Genomic DNA, 20,374 nt, shown 5'->3' on the forward strand with positions numbered 1-20,374 from the left:
GTGAAACCCCGTCTCTACTAAAAATACAAAAAAAATTAGCCGGGCGTGTTGGCGGACGCCTGTAGTCCCAGCTACTTGGGAGGCTGAGGCAGGAGAATGGCGTGAACCCGGGAGGCGGAGCTTGCAGTGAGCCGAGATCGTGCCACTGCACTCCAGCCTGGGGGACAGAGCAAGACTCCATCTCAAAAAAAAAAAAAAAAATGCTCCTTTCATTCTCAAAAATGTCACCTTGGACAACACATTATATGGTTTAGTTCTAACTCCAAAACTGCCTTTCAAATATATTCCTGACTTTCTATGCCCATTTTCACAGCTCTGCTTCAGACCCCAGTTCTCTCTGGACCAATGTACTTCTTCCCAATTCAGCTTCAGACTTGCAGTACATCTTCATCAGGGCTTTCAAAGAGCTGGCTTTCTAATGCACATTATCTACACCTGTGATAGCCCAGCTCAGAAACGTCTGGTGGTTCTCTAAAAGCTCAGTGAATAAAGCGTACCTTCTTTGAAAGCCTAACATATTTGTTTGTTTTTGTTTTTGAGACAGGGCTCCCTCTGTCACCTATGCTGGAGTGCAGTGGCGTAATCTTGGCTCACTGCAACCTCCGCCTCCCGGGTTCAAACGATTCTCTTGCCTCAGCCTCTTGAGTAGCTGGGATTACAGAAGTGTGCCACCACGCCCAGCTAATTTTTGTATTTTTAGTAGTGACAGGGTTTTGCCATGTTGTCACTGCCCCGCCCCCAGCTTTCTCTCCTTTGAAAACACTAAGAATAATGTCACTGCATCAGTTTTTACTAGAGCCAATCAACTGTCGTGCCTGAAACAGGGATCGTAACCAGATTGCCCTCAGTGTCAATAATCACAAAGTGCACATCTATAAGAAGAATGGGCGCCAGTGGGTGAAAGCTCATGAACTCAAGGAACACAATGGACAGGTCAAACTCCTGACCTCAGGTGATCCACCCGCCTCAGCCTCCCAAAGTGCTGGGATTACAGGCATGAGCCACCGTGCCCAGCCGAGACCCTTATAATTTTATTCACCTTATTCATCAGTTATCCTTAGTAACATTCCTCCTAGCTTTGTGCCTTTGCTCATGTTAGTGCTTTAGTCGAAATCTGTAGATATAATAGCCACCAGACACACTTGACTATTTTATATTTAAATTAAAATTAAATGAAACAATTCAGTTCTTTAGTTGCACTAGCCATACTTCAAGTGTTCAATGGGCACACTGGCTAATGGCTATCATTCTGGGCAGTGTAAATACAAAACATTTCCATCAGTGCAGAAAGTTCTATTTCTCAGCCTTGGTGTACATAAGGGGTCAGCAAACCTTTCCTTTAGGCATCATGGGCCATATGGTCTCTGTTCCAACCACTCAACTCTGCCATTCCAATGAAAACATAACTAAAAATATGTAAGCTTAATAATATATAAAAATATATATGCTTAATAAACAATAAAAATATATAAGCTTAATGAGCATGGGTGTCTTACAATAAAATTTTATTCACAAAAACAGGTGGCAGGCCAGATTTGGCCTACAGGCCATAGTCAGTGGACCTTTACACTAGAAAGTCTTCTCTCCCAGCTCTGCTTGTTGAGTTTCTACTTATCTTTGAAGCCCAGGCCCAAATACCAAATCTCTCCATTCCCTCGATTAGAATCCAACACTCTTTCCTCTGTATCCACAGCATTCTGCACTTTCCATTATTGTTCTATCACAATCCACCTTACGGTGCTCTTAACTGTGTACGTATCTCTCTTTACCCCTAGGCAGTCAATCCTTTCAGGGCAAAGATGATGTTTTGTTCTTCACATGTTTCAGCAAACAGTCAAGCGTAAACTCCTACTGTTGTTTATGAAAAGCAAACAAAATTCCACAATAATTCTGGGAGGTTCAATTTAAAATATATTGTTACCCTTCTAAAAAGGGTACTATATCAAAATATTGCTCAGTGAGAAAACCAGTTTTCTAAACTCATATTTTAATTACTAGATTTAAATATTTCCTTATATCTATCTTTAACATTACAAATTTTCACCAAAACAAAACATTTACATACTTTATTACCCAAATTTAAAATTATTTGCAAAATGGGATTAGCACAGCTACAGAATTCTCTACTTGACTAAAATAATTTGACAGTTAAAATGGCAAAGTTATGAATTAACTAAATGGTTGACTCAGGAACAGTTGGCAGAACTGTTAGGGCAGAAATCTTATTTTATTATAAAAGTTAGAGCCTTGCTTTAAGATTCAAAGAAAGAGGATAAAGCTGAGACTCAAGTGTTCTGTTGATTCAGTTGGCAACTAAATTCCTGAATGAATTTACTGTACTATTTATGGTTATCACTAATTTATATCCAATAGCCCAGTAAAATGAATCAATAAAGTAAAATTGAGGGTATTTTAAAACTGACTAGAGCCTGTTCACGTCGACTGCCCAGAGTCCGCGAATCTTCTGCTCCGAGACCATCTGGACTGCCCCGACCCCAGCTTTCTCTCCTTTGAAAACACTAAGAATAATGTCACTGCATCAGTTTTTACTAGAGCCAATCAACTGTCGTGCCTGAAACGGGGATCATATCCAGATTGCCCCCAGTGTCAATAATCACGAAGTGCACATCTATAAGAAGAATGGGCGCCAGTAAGTGAAAGCTCATGAACTCAAGGAACACAGTGGACATATCACAGGTATTGACTGGGCTCCCAAGAGCGACCACATCGTCACTTGTGGGGCAGACCACAATGCCTATGTCTGGAGTCAGAAAGATGGTGTCTGGAAGCCAACACTGATGATCCTGAGAATTAATCGCACAGCTACTTTTGTGAAGTGGTCCCCCCTAGAGAACAAATTTGCTGTGGGAAGTGAAGCATGACTCATTTCAGTTTGTTACTTTGAGTCTGAAAATGACTGGTGGGTAAGCAAGCACATTAAAAAGCTGATTCGCTCCACAGTCCTCAGCTTGGATTGGCATCCAACAACGTTTTGCAGCAGGATCATGTGACTTCAAACGCAGAGTGTTTTCTTCCTACATTAAAGAAGTGGATGAAAAGCCAGCCAACATGCCCTGGGACAGCAAGATGCTTTTTGAGCAGCTGATGTCAGAGTTTGGTGGCAGTGGCACTGGTGGCTGGGTCCACGGGGTCAGCTTCTCTGCCAGTGGGATCCACCTGGCCTGGGCCAGCCATGACAGCACCGTGTCTGTTGCTGATGCCTCAAAAAGTGTGCATGTCTCAATCTGAAGACGGAGTTCCAGCTGCTCATGAGTGTGTCATTTGTCTCAGAGAACAGCGCCGTGGCTGCTGGCCATGACTGCTGACCAATGCTCTTTAACTACGATGACCGTGGCTGCTCGACCTTTGTCTCCAAGTTAGACATTCCAAAACAGAGCATCCAACGCAACATGTCTGCCATGGAATGCTTCTGCCACATGGACAAGAGGGCCACGACTGAGGGCTGCAACATGGCTTTGAAGATGCTGCACATCTTCAAAGATTGTCACAAATATTGCGCTACTGGCATCGATGGAGCCATGACAATTTGGGATTTCAAGGATAATTTGAAGCTGAGTGAGCCTCCACCATCCAGCATGACAAACTGTGGCTGACCGCAGCTGTGCCGCGGCACAATGGCTAGGAAGCCAGTCCCAAGGAAACACTGAAAACACATATCACGCCAATACCATGTGGTTTTGTGTGAATATAAAATTGGTGAAAGTGTTGGTTTTTTAAAAGCAATGTTTTTTGTTTTTGTTTTTTTTTGCAGTTTCATTCCATTCTTGACCAAAGCTTCTCTTTAAGTAGTTTATTATGGAAAATTGTCACACTAAAAGACAGAGAGATATGTAAACTGTCCACTAGAAAATTAAAGAATTGAATGTGGGGGGAAAAAAAACTGACTAAATCTCAGCATTACTTAAAATCATACCATCGGCTGGACGCAGTGGCTCACGCTTGTAATCCCAGCACTTTGGGAGGCCGAGGCGGGCGGATCACGAGGTCAGGAGATCGAGACCACGGTGAAACCCCGTCTCTACTAAAAATACAAAAAAAATTAGCCGGGCGTGGTGGCGGGCGCCTGTAGTCCCAGCTACTTGGAGAGGCTGAGGCAGGAGAATGGCGTGAACCCGGGAGGCGGAGCTTGCAGTGAGCCGAGATTGCGCCACTGCACTCCAGCCTGGGCGACAGAGCAAGACTCCGTCTCAAAAAAATAAATAAATTAAAAAAAAAAAAAAAAAACCATACCATCAAATTCAGTGTGGTGATAATGATTAATTTGGGATAATATAATCACTAGAATAGTCTCCTGGATTTTCACACATGAAGAGAGTTTATGCCAGTCTCTCATTAGCAGCTTCTCCCAATAGCATTGTCAAGGTAACACTTAGCACTGATAAACAACTAATAATCTTGTACAATACTTCAAATATAAATAATTCAAATACAAACTCCCACACCAAAGTCATCTGCTACACAATGTAATCACCTCTACCTTAAATGCTAAGTACTAAAAGTATAAATAAACAATATAAAATATTATATATTATATATTTATAATATAAAAGTATAAATAAAAAATAAAAGTACAAATAAAAAATGAGAGTAAAATGAACAATTATTTACTTGTTTATTGAAGCTGTAAGTGAGGTCTGGGAGGTCTTTTCATCTTCACCTTGAGAACTGCTAAATTCAGAATCCTGAAACCGCTTTCCAATCTTTGGCCGCTTTAGATTACTACTTCGAGTACGAGTGGAAACAGATGTTTTATCATGACCTGAGGAGAAAAACAGCGAAACTGCACTTAGCTGATTATATGTTAAAAGGACTACCTATTAAAATACACAGAAATGCAAGAACTACACTAGTTTACACATATCCTCCACATTACACAGGTTCACCCTCCCCTCACTTATGTTAGGCTAAGAAAATTATTTTACAATTTACATCTTTTTCTAAATTATATAACTTTGTCAACTTATATGAACTGTGTAAGTCATTCCTCACATTTCCATGTTACCTTGGGCTTTGCAAAGTGTTTTTGTATTTCACTTGCATTCTCTCCCAGTAATCTTGGAAAATAAACAACGTAGACATTACCATCCCTATTTTATAGCTAAGGAAACAAGGAAGAGAGAGATATAATAGCTTACTCAGTGTTCACATAGCAAAATCAGTGGCAGTGGTGGCATCAGAACCCAGATCTAGATTTTAGAGCTGGTTAAGTCTTCACTTACTCAGGGTGACACACCACACACGCATGCATGCACACAAACACACACACACACAGCCCTAATTTGAAGTGTCTCAAATACTTACTGATATATCAGTTGAATTTCTTACCTTCAGAAGTGCTTGCAAAGGCATCTTTTAGAGAATCAATCTAAAAAAGAGAGAGATTCAAACCCAAAGTTTTAGACTATTTTTCTCCCTGTGGATCTATTTCATTTACAGTTTCAAAGAAAAACTTGTAAAATGTTTTTCAAATAGCACTTTTTGTTAACAACATTTACTTTAAAAATAAAAAGGTTATAGTTCAGCTTCAGTTTAAAAGACTGAGAACATATGCAAGTCATCTAATATGTCATAGTGTGTCCACTAGTGTCTCCTAGTTCTGTCCTCAGCCACCTTCTCTGCTCAGTCCACATGCTCTCCTTTCACTATGCTTACTTCAGTATCTGCTTATTGATGAATTCAAATATGCGACTTAAGCCTCCAAACTTTCTTCCTGATTTCCAAAGCTTTATTTCCAATGAAATATCTCCCAGTGGATGTCCCATCCAATTTCACACTCAATCATTCCCAAAATGAACTTTATCTTTCCCCAATATTATTCCCTATCTTGCTTAATGACAATTCAGTCAGTCATTCTAGCCAGAAAACAGTGAGTCAGTAATGACTTCTTCCTAACTCACATTTAATCAATCACAAAGCCTTTCAATTTTAACTGAAGAATCTCTCAAAACTGTCCTGTCCTTTGTATTACCATTGCTTTAGTTTATGCCTTTACTCTCTTGAACCAACTATTCCAACAGCCTCCTCACTGGTATCCCTCGTTCTAATCACATCCCATCTACACCCCTCCACCCTGATGACAAAGTGATACTTTCGAATCACAAATTGTACCATTTTTTTGCTTAAAAAAAAGAGGAAAAAACTTTTAATGGCCAACCACTGCTTAGAATATAAATTCTCAATCTATTCAATACCAAATACCTCTTTCATATGAAACATGCCATTTCCTTTACACCTCTGTAACGTTTTTACATGCTATCCTATGGAATGCCCTAACAAAATTCCCACCCACCCTTTAAAAGTCATCCTCTCCTATGTACCTCCAATTACTTGCTATAATAAAGCAATTATTATGCTATAGTATATTATATATTTCCAACAATGGACCATCTAGTTCTCCCATGTCTAAGAACCATATCTTTATATGTCCAATGCTTGCCATAGTAACTACTTTATTCATCCATTACGTGCTTACTAAAACTCCACAATATAGTGGGCACACAGCCTTCAATTTATAGAACAAAAGCATGGGAGCAATTGTGATAAATCATATGACAAAAATCTTGCTTCAAGAAACTTGTAGTCCAACAAGAAAAGGTTAAAATGTAGATAAAGATGAATAAATAAAAGGTGCAAAAAGTATAAGATAAATAATAGGAAAAAGCAGGTAACAATACCATCGTCGCCTAAAGAATAAATCATGTAGTTGAAATAAACTAAACTATTTGTGGCTACTAACAAAAAGAGATATAACAAATAGTTTAATATGATAAACATTTTCCTTCAACTGTTTAAAACATTAAAGTAATATGAAGAATATGAATTTCTAAAATCTTAAATAGGTTAGATTCTAAAATCTAATTTATGCTGTCAACTGTATGATGTAGTACCAATGTCATATATTCTCACTCAAATGACACATCTAAAATTATTTGGCTTAGTATTAAAGTAAATCATTGCTCTCGTTACATTTATAGGAAGAGTAGATTTTCTACTTTCCTTGATTTTATAACTGGCCAATACTAAATGAATCTGTGTATCTCTGAGGAATTTGGACTGCAATAGAACAGGAACTTATTCTCAAGTCTGAATTTCCAAAAGTAGGGAAAAAAATCCCAAGAATCTAACTCCTTACATATATTGTTATTCTTAAAAATGTTTACAAATTTTCCACTCAAATAGTCAACTCTCATGCTAATTAAGACAGAAAATAAGCACAAATAATTCCCTAAAGCAGTTGTTTCTAAAATATGCCTATGTATTTACATAGGCATATTCAACAATCACCAAAAATAAACTCAGATACACACGTACAAAAATATGACTGTAATAAATGCCATCCCCCAAAACCCTGGACTTCTAGAGTCCCATCAATGGTCCTGTATTTTAAGCAGTATCAAGTATCACAAAACATCAGTTCTAGAAAAGGAAGTGGTAAGTCCTGTGGAGTCTGGTAATGGCACCTGTCCTCCTACTTTCAGGATACCTAATATTTGCAAAGTGCATTACATTCTACAAAGACCTAGCATATACAGCCTCAAACTTTACAACATAACAACTTCATAGTCTTTCACCTACTAGTCCACTTCTGGAAATTTGTATGTTAAGATAAGTAATTACATAGACACAAGGATTCACATATAAATGTGTTTGCTCCTGGGTCATTTAAAAATGTTAAAAATTTAAGGATCCTATGTTAAGGAAACAAATAATGACAGTTACATAAAATAGATAATAGAATAGTGTGCTGCTATTTAACAATCACGTTTTAATGATTTAATGCCATAGAAAATGCTTCCAATATTACATTAATGGAGAATAGCAGTTAGAAGCAATCCAAGGGAATAAAAATAAAAATACAATATATACAGATACATGCTTTATAATATGAAATATTAAATATATATGCAAAATTTTTAACAGTGGCTATATCTGAATAGTAGGATTATAGATTTTTATTTTCTTCTATATTATTTTATGTTTATTCTAAATTACCTGTAATTAGCTCATACTTTTAACATCATTAAAATTATTTTTCAAAGAAAATTAAAGTCCTTAGTAATATTAACAGAAGATGCCAGGAAAACTAACACAGTAGAAATTACATAGCTTTCTTGAATGAACTATGACATTTAAAACTCAAATATAAACTGAATCTATTTTTTGAAAACACAAAAATTATTATTTACAACAATAAACATACAGACAGTGTACCTACAGTCAGCTGCATCTCACTAGACTGACTGTCTTCAGTTCTTGCTTCATATTCTGGAACAGATGCAGGACCATATTCTCCAGACACAGGTCTTTTAGGTTCATTTTGAGAAACTGCTGTGTATAGAAGAATTTTAAAAACTGTAACCCAATCAGTATTTGGTTTTAACTCTAACATTGTACTGATTTTCCGAAAAGCTCTGAAGAGCAGCCTGGACAGAAGGGTCACGAAAATCTAGGTGTGAGATGTTCTCTTCACTAATATCTTATAATGCAACATTGCTATTATATACAATGTTAAATAGTTATTTTAAGTATTTAGTAGCTTTGGGGAGAAGTGCATGAGATTAAGGGGTACTCTGGACCCCCTGGTGCCTATTCTATGCCGTTTGAGTAACCTATGTTTATTTCTTACCCACCAATTCCTACTGGGCTGTTCTGGGTCTCCTTGTTACTAAGGACTCAAAAGTTAATACATCACAAAAATTCAAACCTTAGACAAGAGAGTCTGTTACTAGAACAATCATATTACAATACACCACTACTCTGGACTCTAAGACACAACCATTATTAGCCTCTGCTTTTTAAACTGGACTTACGGGCCAGGAAGGACAGGCTACCAAAAATAAATAAACTGAACTTATGTTCAAACTGAAAACACTCTTACCTGGAATTTTAAGTGCTTCTCTTTGTAATGCTCTGGTGACTGGTATTCGCTGGTACCAGTGTCCAACACCTTCAACTTCCCAAAGGAGTTCATGGTCTCCTGGATACTTTTCAAAGTATTGCTTGCAAGCTGAAAAACACATTTAGAATTTTCTAGAAATCCCAAATATCCACTGTTTTGAAAAACAGGAGATGAAAAGTAAGCTTCCCAACTCACTTAATGGGGCTAGCATAACCTTGATACCAAAACACCACCAACACAACTCATGTATACAGTAGTTTCATTTATAAATAAAAATTCTAAATAAAAATCCCAAATAAAAGTTTTAACATGACTGAACAATAAAAATCCTTTAAAAATGTGCTTCGCTTTTTTTTTTTTTTGGAGACGGAGTCTTGCTATGTCGCTCAGACTGGAGTGCAGTGGCGCTATCTCGGCTCACTGCAACCTCTGCCTCCTGGGTTCAAGCAATTCTCCTGCCTCAGCCTCCCGAGTAGCTGGGATTACAGGCACCCACCGCCACGCCTGGCCCATTTTTGTAAAAAATGTGCTTTGATTCTAAAGAAAAAAAATGATTAAATGTTACTGAGGGACATAGAAGAACTGAATAAAAAGACTGTCAGACTCAATAGTATAAAAATACCAGTTCTCACCAAATTGATGTACAAATTCCATGCAATTCCAAACAAATCCCAACAGAACTTATTTTTTAATGAAACTTAACAAAACTTGATCCCAAATTCAAAAATGAAAGAACAAAGGATAAGAAAAATATTCAGTATGTACAACTATTATACATCAATTTAAAAGCTCCAAAAAAAACCAAATAATATTCAGGTCAACTCTGAAGAAGAAAAATAAGGATAGAGACTTGTCCAAGTAGATACCAAGTATTTGAAACAAGTACCAAGTATCTGAAACCAAGCATTTAAAACCATAGTAACTGAAACAACCTAGTACTGACATAAGGATATATAAATGGACTGGGGGTGGGAGGGAGAAGGAGAAGAAAAATACCAAAAAACAAACAAACAAAAAATCCACAAGTAAGTAACAAAGAAACTCCACTGGGAAAGAACCACACATACACTACAACTTGCCAAATGACAGAAAAGGCATTGCATTTCAGTAAAGAATGGATAAACTACTAAAATAATGGTGCTGAAATAAAAATCCATATAAAAAAGCAATAAAGTCAGATCCTGACCTCACATCAACATAAATTCTAAACAAATTCTAAGACCTAATGTGGAAAAACAAAATGTTTAGAAGAAAACATAGGAGAATACCTCTAGGACATTAGGGTTCAGATGGATTACTTACAAAAGACACAAAAATCGCAGTCCATGATGAAAAATTATGATCTATTAAGATTTAAAACCTAGTATATCAGGACTGTGCAACAGAACTTTCTGTGATGATAGACATGCCCTATTATCAGCACTATCCAGTACAGTAGCCACTAGCCACATGTGACTACTGAGGAACTGAACTTAAACTTATATTTAAATAAGTGACTACTGTATTGAACTGCACCATTCTACATGAAAATGATACCAGAAAGACACAAGTTAGGAGAGTAAAACAAACGATTAGTACTCAGAAGATATAAAGAATTTCTGAAATTGAATTCAAAAGATAAAGTTATCCCAAAGAAAAACTGACAGAGACTATGAACAGGAATTTCACACCTAATGAAATCTGAGTGGTCAATAAACAAAGATAAAGATGATAAACCTCACTAGCTGCCAAGGAAAGATATGATTTTCACACCTGCGGGATAATGACAAGCACCAAGAAGAATAAGGGAAATGGAAACACACACTCTGCTGGTGGGATAATAATTTTGCAACAGTAAAGTTGAAGAGACTTTTATGATCCAATTATACTTCTAAGTGTAAACCCTAATTCCTTATACAGATGCTCCCTGACTTACATTGGGGTTACATTCTGATAAACCCAGCATAAATTGAAAATACCACTAAGTCAAAAATGCATTCACTACACCTAACCTACCAAACGTCATAGCTTAGCCTCACTTACTTTAAATGTGTTCTGAACACTTACAGTTCAGAACACAGCCTTCAGCCTATAGCCAGGCAAAATCATCTAACACAAAGCCTATTTTATGATAAATTGTTGAAAATTTCACATACTTTATTGAATACAGTACTCTGTAGAGTATTGGTTGGTTGCCCTTGTGATCACCCGGCTGACTGGGAGCTGTGATTGGCAGCCACTGCCCAGCTTCATGAGAGAGTATCATAGCACATACCATTAGCAAAGGAAAAGATCAAAATTCAAATGACTGTTTCTTTTTTTTTTTTTTTTTTTTTTGAGACGGAGTCTTGCTCTGTCGCCCAGGCTGGAGTGCAGTGGCACAATCTCGGCTCACTGCAAGCTCCGCCTCCCGGATTCACGCCATTCTCCTGTCTCAGCCTCTCCGAGTAGCTGGGAATACAGGCGCCCGCCACCACGCCCGGCTAACTTTTTGTATTTTTAGTAGAGACGGGGTTTCACCGTGGTCTCGATCTCCTGACCTCGTGATCCGCCCACCTCGGCCTCCCAAAGTGCTGGGATTACAAGCGTGAGCCACCGCGCCCGGCCTCAAATGACTGTTTCTACTGAATGAGTATCACTTTTGTACCATCGCAAAATCAAAAGCCAAACCATCATAAGTCGAGGGCCATCTGTACATAATGCAAAAAACATTTACAATATTCATTACAGGACTACTTTTAAAGTAGGATGACCGGACACAACCTAAGTGCCCAACAGTAGGGAAATATATGAATAAACTGTAATATGTATGTAATAAAAATAATGTGTAGTATTTAAAACAAATGAATTATGGCCACCTAAATCAACATTGATAACTTTTTAAAATGCTCAGTAAAAATGTGGGCCAGTAGATGAACAAAGTGATGCCATGTATAAAAAGTTTAAAAACACACTAAACAAGGCTAGGCACAGTGGCTCACGCCTGTAATCCCAGCATTTTGGGAGGCCAAGGTAAGCAGATAACGAGGTTAGGAGTTCAAGACCAGCCTGACCAACATGGTGAAACCCCATCTCTACTAAAAATACAGAAGATTAGCTGGCCGTGGTGGCTACTCAGGAGGCTGAGGCGGGAGAATCACTTGAACCCAGGAGGAGGAGGTACAGCCACAGTGGAAAACAGTTTGGCAGTTCCTCAAAAAGTGAAACACAGAATTACCATATGACCCACCAATTTCATCCTCAGGTATACATTCAAAAGAAATGAAAGCAGAGACTCAAACAGGTATCTGTACACCAACGCTCATTGAAGCATTATTCACAATAGCCAAAAGGTAGAAACAACCTAAGTGTCCATCAATAGATGAATGGCAAAACAAAATACTGTATATTCAAACAAAAGAATACTATCCAGCCATAAAAAGGAATGGAATTTTGATACTGTATATGCTACAACATGATGGACCTCAAAAATATTATGTTTAGTGAAGTAAGCTAGACATAGAAAAACAAATATTGTATGATTCCATTTAGATGAGGTAGCTAGCGTGGGCAAATTCATAGGAACAGAAAGCAGAAAACAGATTACCTACCAGAAGATAGGGGTAGGGGAAAAGGGGAGTTAATTGTTTAATGGGGGGGGGAGTTAATTGTTTAATGGGGAGAAAGTTGATGTTGCGGATGATTGAAAAGCTTTGGATACAGACGGTGGTGATGGGTACAAAATACTGTGCATAAGAGCCACTGAACTGTTCACCTACAAATAAGATATTATGTATAATTTTTTACAACAAAAAATGGTTTAAAAAATAAGAAAGCACACTAAGTAATATTTTATAATGTTTACGGACATAAATATGAAACCATAAGTAGGAAAATAAACACTAACTTCAGGAGTGCAATTATCTCTGGGGAGGAAAGGAGAGAGTGGTATTAGGGAAGGGTTCAAAGAGAACATCAATTGTATCTTTTATTACAATCAATAAACACTGTATTTGGTTCTCTCCTTTTTTTTTTTTTTTTTTGAGACGGAGTCTCGCTCTGTCGCCCAGGCTGGAGTGCAGTGGCGCGATCTCGGCTCACTGCAAGCTCCGCCTCCCGGGTTCACGCCATTCTCCTGCCTCAGCCTCCCAAGTAGCTGGGACTACAGGTGCCCGCCAACACGCCCGGCTAATTTTTTGTATTTTTAGTAGAGACGGGGTTTCACCGTGTTAGCCAAGATGGTCTCGATCTCCTGACCTCGTGATCCGCCCGCCTCGGCCTCCCAAAGTGCAAATTACAGGCTTGAGCCACCGCGCCCGGCCAGTTCTCTCTTAAACTAAAACAAATATGGCAAACTCTTCACATTTGTTCAATCTAGACTTGGTACAGAAGTTAGGACACTAGTCTATCATTTTTTTCCCTGTATATTTGAAGATATTTCTCATATGTTCAGGGTTTAGTTTCCAAAACTAAAAGGAAGGAAGAAGCTGGAGAAAACCAACACAACAAGCCACAAAACAAAACAAAAAGGCATGGCTAATAAACCAACTGTTGAGATAAAATAGAACACTGATAAATACTTCCAAAAGGAAAGAAAAAAGGAGAAAGAACAAATGGGACAAATAAAGAATAAATAGTAGGATGGGAGATGTAAACTAAATAATTTCCAAACTTACTTGCAAAAAATGCACATGGACTAAAGAAAATGAAAAGGCCATGAGAAAGAATTAACAATACACACATATAACAACGCGTATCCAGGATACATAAAGAATTCATAACTCGGCCGGGTGTGGTGGCTCACACCTATAATCTCAGCACTTTGGGAGGCCGAGGCGGGTGGATCACGAGGTCAGGAAATCGAGACCATCCTGGCTAACCTGGTGAAACCCCCTTTCTACCAAAAATACAGAAAAATTAGCCGGGCATGGTGGCGGGCACCTGTAGTCCCAGCTACCCCGGAGGCTGAGGCAGGAGAATGGCGTGAACCTGGGAGGTGGAGCTTGCAGTGAGCCGAGTTTGTGCCACTGCACTCCAGAGCATGGGTGACAGAGCGAGACTCCGTCTCAAAAAAAACAAACAAACAAACAAAAAACCGGTACATGTTATTGTATATAAATTATAACTTAACAGATATTTGCCTTTTTTTTTTTTTTTTTTGAAACAGCATCTGGCTTTTTCCCTGAGTCTGGAGTGCAGTAGCTCACTGCAGCCTTGAACTCCTGTACTCAAGTGATCCTCCTGCCTCAGCCTCTTGAGTAACTGGGACTACAGGCGCACACCACTAGGCCTGGCTTTTTTTTTTTTTTTTCCTTGAGGCAGAGTCTCGCTCTGTCACCCAGGTTGAAGTGCAGTGGCACAATTTCGGCTCACCACAAATTCTGCCTCCCAGGCTCAAGCAAAATCTGGTGACTCAGCCTTCTGAGTAGCTGGGATTACAGACATGTGCCACCATGCCCAACTAATTTTCGCATTTTTAATGGAGATGGAATTTCGCTTTGTTGGCCAGGCTGGCCTTGAACTCCTGGCCTCAAGTGATCTGCCCTCCTTGGCCTCCCAAAGTACTAAGGCTTTATGGGAAGATAGAAATTAGCTGATAATCATCTGTAAATCATTTGGTATTCAACTTATTTATCATTAGAATCACAGAAGAGAGTAAGTACTAAGGGATTCCACCTGCAATGGATGTCTTTGCATCTCTCCTCAAATTTAGTAAAGCAGTAATTAGGGGGTAATGCATTTTAGGACTGTCCAAGGGCACACAATGCCCATCCCACTCTGATGTATGGATTTAGAGAGAAAATATGATTCAAGATGGGCATCTAATTCTGTACTTGGTTCCTGTTTTCTGGATTGCTTTCGGTATTAAAGAAGGTGCGGAAGATTTGGAATAAAAATATATTTTCAGTAGAAATAAATGTCTACTGTTAGACTGAAATCAATAGTAAATTATACTTTATAAGAGTTTCTAGGTTAATTACTATCCAGCATTAAATCTTACTTCATTGAGTAGTTGTATACCTTTACACAAATGCAAAAACAAACCCACTAATGGTTTTAAGTCACCGCCAAGTGATATGTCCATAAAATGGAATACGGCATTGAAAATAAATGGAACTATATGAATCCATATGGATGAATCTCACAAATATAAAGATGAGTAATGAAAGCAAACTGTAGAATTCATACAGTACATATTTATAGTTTTTAAATATATAAAGCAACCTATTGTTTGAGAATACACACATATGTATTACAAGTCTAAGAAATGTATGAGAAAAATAAAGCCAAGTTAGGTACAGTACTCATCCCAGGGAAGGGGAGTGAGTCTAATTGGGTAGAAGTACATATAAGGCTTTGACCATATTGGCAACAGGCCATTCATTTCTCGTGGATGGTACATGCTGACATAGCACATGAGTATTTGATATCTTATTTTTATTTCTTTTTATTTTTTTGAGTTAAGCTCTCAATTTGTCACCCAGGCTGAAGTGCAGTGGTGCAATCTCGGCTCACTGCAGCTTCGACCTCCTGGGCTCAAGCAATTCTCCCACTTCGGCCCCTCAAGTAACCGGGACTACAGGCACAAGCCACCACACCCAGCTAATTTTTTGTAATTTTTGTAGGCACGGGGTTTTACCATGTTGTCCAGGCTTGTCTCGAATTCCTGAGCTCAAGCGATCCGCCCACCTCGGGCTCCTAAAGTGCTAGGATTACAGGCGTGAGCCACCACGCCCAGCCAATGCCTTACTTTTTAAACTATTTTTTTTTTAATTGAGGTGAGGTCTCACTATGTTGCCCAGACTGGTCTCAAACTCCTGGACTCAAGCAGTCCTCCCACCTCAGCTTTTGGAGTAACTGAGATAACAGGCATATGCCACCATTCCCAGCTTCTTTATTCCTTTTTGTATGTCTGAAATTTATTTTTTGTTAATTTTAAAAGCTACCATAAACAACCCCCCCAAAATGGTCAAAGGATCTGAACAGATTTCTCCAAAGAAGATATACAAATGACCATTAAGCATATGAAAAGATGTTCAACATCAAAGCAAAGCAAAACTATGAGATGCCCCTGCACATCCACTAGGATGCCTGTAATAAAATATACAGATAACAAATGTTGGTGAGGATGTGGAGGGCTGTAATAAAATACACAGATAATAACAAATGTTGGTGAGGATTAAGATGTGGAGAAATTGTAACCCTCATATAATATTGCTTATGGGAATGTAAAATGGAGCAATCACTTTAGAACAAGTTGTGGTACAGCCATACAATGGAATATTATTCAGTCATAAAAAGAAATGAAGTACTAATTTATGCTCCAACATAAATGAACCTTAAAAACATGCTAAGTGAAAGAAGCCAGACACAAAAAGCCACATGCTGTATGATTCCATTTATATGAAAAATGTCCAGAATGAGTAAATCTACAGAGACAGAAAACAGATTAGTGGTTGCTACAGGATGAAGGGAAAATGGATAGTAACTGTGAATTGGTACAGGGTTTCTTTCTGGAGTGATAAGAATGTTCTGGAACTGCTGACTATGATTGAAAAACTATGAATATACTAAAAACCACTGAATTATACACTTTCAACAGGGCAAATATTATGGTATATGTTGTTTTTTTTGGTTTTGGATTTTTTTTTTTAGATGGAGTCCTGCTCTGTCACCCAGGCTGGAATGCAGTGGCATGATCTTGGCTCACTGCAACCTCCGCCTCCCAGATTCAAGCGATTCTCCTGCCTCAGCCTCCCGAGTAGCTGGGATCACAAGCATGCACCACCACGCCCGGCTAATTATTTATTTTCAGTAAAGATGGAGTTTCATCATGTTGGCCAGGCTGGTCTCGAACTCCTGACCTCAGGTGATCCGCCCACCTCAGCCTCCCAAAGTGCTGGGATTACAAGTGTGAGCCACTGTGCCCAGCAATTGTATTGTATATGAATTACATTTAAAGTTTTTTAAGACTGCCAAACCCCCAGAAAACAAATACATAAGGGCACATTTGCCAAAGTAAGTTCTAGAGAGCCTAAGGTTCCAAATTTATGTGATACTGATATATACACATTTACCGTATCCTGAAGAAACAAGTCGGAAGTGATATAAAGACAAGTCTATCATTTTTTAACTTAGTCCATTTACCTGTGTACATGAGAGAAGACAGTGGATACCGCAAGCCAAGTGCATCTTCTGTAAAGGAATCAACAAAGTCCTCCAGCATGTGAAGCCCAAAATCTTTACCTCTGTATTTCTTTCTTAGAAACATTGTATCAAGAACTGGCAATTGGTAACTTTGGGTAAGAAAAGAGGCACATATGCTTCCTGCAGTAATAAGAACAGAAACCCAATAATTTCTCACATTAAAAATATATATATACATTTAGTGACATGAGTTAACAGCCTTTCTAAAAAAAAGTTTTTTTCCTATATCAAAAAATGTTAAATATATAAATGTTATAATATAGTGTTTTTCAGGTACTATTAGACATTATAATGCATAATGTGATAATGAAAGGAGCTATGTATTTTATGTTTGCTAGTAGTATCATCAAATATAGGACAAATAGCTCAGTACCATATTCTAAAATATATACTTCACTATATGTATTATATACATACCATCACTGTCTATAGACTTACGCAACTTTAAAACTCATCAACTATTAAAATTTCAAATTTGAAGAGTATTTGAAGACTATCATTCCAACCTTAGTACCTGAATATCCTTTTTTTTCTTTGAGGATGTCTCTGATCTGTATTTTATTTCATTTTTTAAGCATTCATATTTTCCCTCTCCATTTTTCCTAATAAGTAGCATTTCATTTTTATCTACTTGATAATAGTAAAGAAGTGAATTAGTTCTCCAAATTTTTAAGGCCTATAAATTGGGGTGAATTGGAAACATCTGTCTTAGACACAGATATAATTTCCTGTAGATACAATGCTAAATACATTTTGTATGTTTAAAGTTAAACAGGAGAAAAAATTTGTAGTGTCTATATATCTCTCTCCTTATTATATACAGCTATGCTGATTTGTCTTTTAAGAACCCTGCTCTATATCTGGGTTTTGACCATTCCAATAGATGTATTAATTCCTTTAATATATCAAGGTAGTTTACAAGTTGAGGGAACATGGTGGTGTGTCATACTTCCTGTTAATTTTAGAATTCATAGTTATCAGTCATTATTCTATCATTTTTGCCTCAAATAAAATAATCTATTATTCTCAGATTATTCATATGATTTTGGATAACTCCAATAATGTAGTTCAAACAAGAAACAAAATGTCAAACAACTCACAAATTGTCTTACCAATCATATCATTTAATGAGTTGATCAATATAACAACTTTTTTCAGTTCAACCAAGTAATATGAACTATTTATGACTGAACTGGATTACTTACATAACTTTCTGGAACAATCTCCGAGACTACCAACTAATTTAAATTTAGAATAGGTAATGCATATGGTAATATACTTAGATATTTTTATTTATTTTCTTTTTTCTTTTTTTTTTTTTGAGATGGAATTTCACTCTTGTTGCCCAGGCTGGAGGGCAATGGTGAGATTTCGGCTCACTGCAACCTCCACCTCCTGAGTTCAAGCAATTCTCCTGCCTCAGCCTCCCAAGTAGCTGGGATTACAGGCTCCCGCCACCACACCCAGCTAATTTTTGTATTTTTAGTACAGACAGGGGTTTCACCATGTTGACTAGGCTGGTCTTGAACTCCTGACCTCAGGTGATCTGCCCCACCTCAGCCTCCCAAAGTGCTAGCGCGAGCCACTGCACCCAGTCAATATACTTAGATCTTAATTGCTGACATTTAGTTAGGCTATTTCTAAGGGTCTAGATTTTTTATACAAATCTAACAAGTAATCTTGTCAGAGGTGTTTGAACCAGCACAACTCCATCTTAAATAGGAACTGGGTAAAATGAGGCTAAGACCTACTGGGTTGCATTCCCAGAGAGTTAAGGCATTCTAAGTCACAGGATGAGACAGGAGTTTGGCACAAGATGCAGGTCATAAACACCCTGCTGATAAAACAGCTTGCAGTAAAGAAGCTGGCTAAAATCCACCAAAACCAAGATGGCAACGAGAGTGACCTCTGGTGGTCCTCACTGCTACACTCCCATTAGCACCATGACAGTTTACAAATGCCATGGCAACATTAGGAAGTTACCCAATATGGTCTGAAAAGGGGAGGTGTGAATAATCCACCCCGTGTTTAGCATATCATCAAGAAATAATCATAAAAATGGGCAACCAGCAGCCCTTGGGGCTGCTCTGTCTGTGAAGTAGCCATTCTTTTATTCCTTTACTTTCCTAATAAACTTGCTTTCACTTTATGGACTGACCCTGAATTCTTTCTTGTGCAAGACCCAAAAACCCTGTCTTGGACCCCTTTCCGGTAACAGTCTCATCAACAAGCTAACACAACCATTATGTTTTTAATGCCTTGAAATTGAGGGGTTTTCATAGTAACAATAGCAGTGATCATGAAATTAACACACATTACTTTATAAGTAGTGGTAGTCAAGTTTGAAGTACAAAGCAAAAATGAATGAGAAGAGAAAGCACTGTCTAGTTCTAGTTCTCAATACAAAGTCTGAGGATCTATGGTTGTTCATTAGTCTGCGTGCTTCAGGCTCCGTACAAAAGAATACCACTTAAATGCAAAAAGTTTCTCATAAATTGATTTTTTTTCTATTTTCACAGAAACATTCCTTCTAGTAGAGAAAAGGGAAATTCCAGCATCTCAGACTCGTGTTAAAATGGCCAGTTTATGGAACAAGCAGTGTGTTCACAACGTTTAAATTTCTTCTACTATTTACTTGCCACGTACATGTTCCTTTCAGAAAATCATGGTGGTTCTCTTCCTTCACCTACACTTTACATATTAATACTTCTGCTCTCCAGGGTCTGACTCATACAAATGCAATCAAATAAAGAGCAGAAAAACTTTCCATATTATCAGGGACTTTTAAGATCCACCAAAAGCTGTGGATTTACCTAGTAAAGCAAAAACTATAACCTGCTGTCTTACGTAAAGTTTTCATTAAATTTACTAGCTCAGATTACATTTAAGCTAGCATTGCACATGTTTGATTGTTTATATTCCTCAAAATTCCATATTTAGCCTTCTCTTTTCTATGTGCTGTGAGTATTGTTATTCACCCCCCAAGACTTCTGCCATTTATCTAAATGCTGATGACTACTAATGTCTATCTTTAACCTCTGTAAAGCATGAGACTTCAAAATCAAGAATGAAAGAGCTCATCTGAATGCAAATAAAACAAAAGCTACTTGATCATCTCAATAGCTGGAGAAAAAGCATTTGACAAAACCCAACCTTTTATGATAAAAATACTCAACTTCCTCAACCTAACACAGGGCATCTACAAAAAAACCACAGTTAACATGATAATGGTGAACCACCGGATATTTCCTCCTAAGATCAGGAAAAAGACAAGGATATTTACTCTCA

The 20,374-nt window shown here is 37.9% G+C and overlaps 1 protein-coding gene and 1 pseudogene across 5 annotated transcripts in view; one reads left to right on the forward strand and one right to left on the reverse strand.

Moving 5' to 3' along the window:
• FAM169A (family with sequence similarity 169 member A) overlaps positions 1-20,374 on the reverse strand; it is a 78,146-nt gene that overhangs the window by 15,614 nt on the left and 42,158 nt on the right. For 4 of the 5 annotated variants that reach the window (XM_032145149.2, XM_058434106.1, XM_058434107.1 and 1 more), the window contains 5 exons: positions 17,027-17,206; positions 8,900-9,028; positions 8,237-8,349; positions 5,347-5,386; positions 4,630-4,780 (listed from right to left, as the gene is read on the reverse strand). In XM_032145149.2, the coding sequence (XP_032001040.1) occupies positions 4,630-4,780; positions 5,347-5,386; positions 8,237-8,349; positions 8,900-9,028; positions 17,027-17,206 (613 nt within the window). The remainder of the gene's footprint in view (positions 1-4,629; positions 4,781-5,346; positions 5,387-8,236; positions 8,350-8,899; positions 9,029-17,026; positions 17,207-20,374) is intronic. The other variant, XM_032145148.2, reaches the window with a different exon arrangement.
• LOC116462540 (actin-related protein 2/3 complex subunit 1A-like) lies at positions 462-3,614 on the forward strand (annotated as a pseudogene).

Source organism: Hylobates moloch, unplaced genomic scaffold, assembly GCF_009828535.3.
Source record: "Hylobates moloch isolate HMO894 unplaced genomic scaffold, HMol_V3 SCAFFOLD_23, whole genome shotgun sequence".
Lineage (NCBI taxonomy): Eukaryota > Metazoa > Chordata > Mammalia > Primates > Hylobatidae > Hylobates > Hylobates moloch.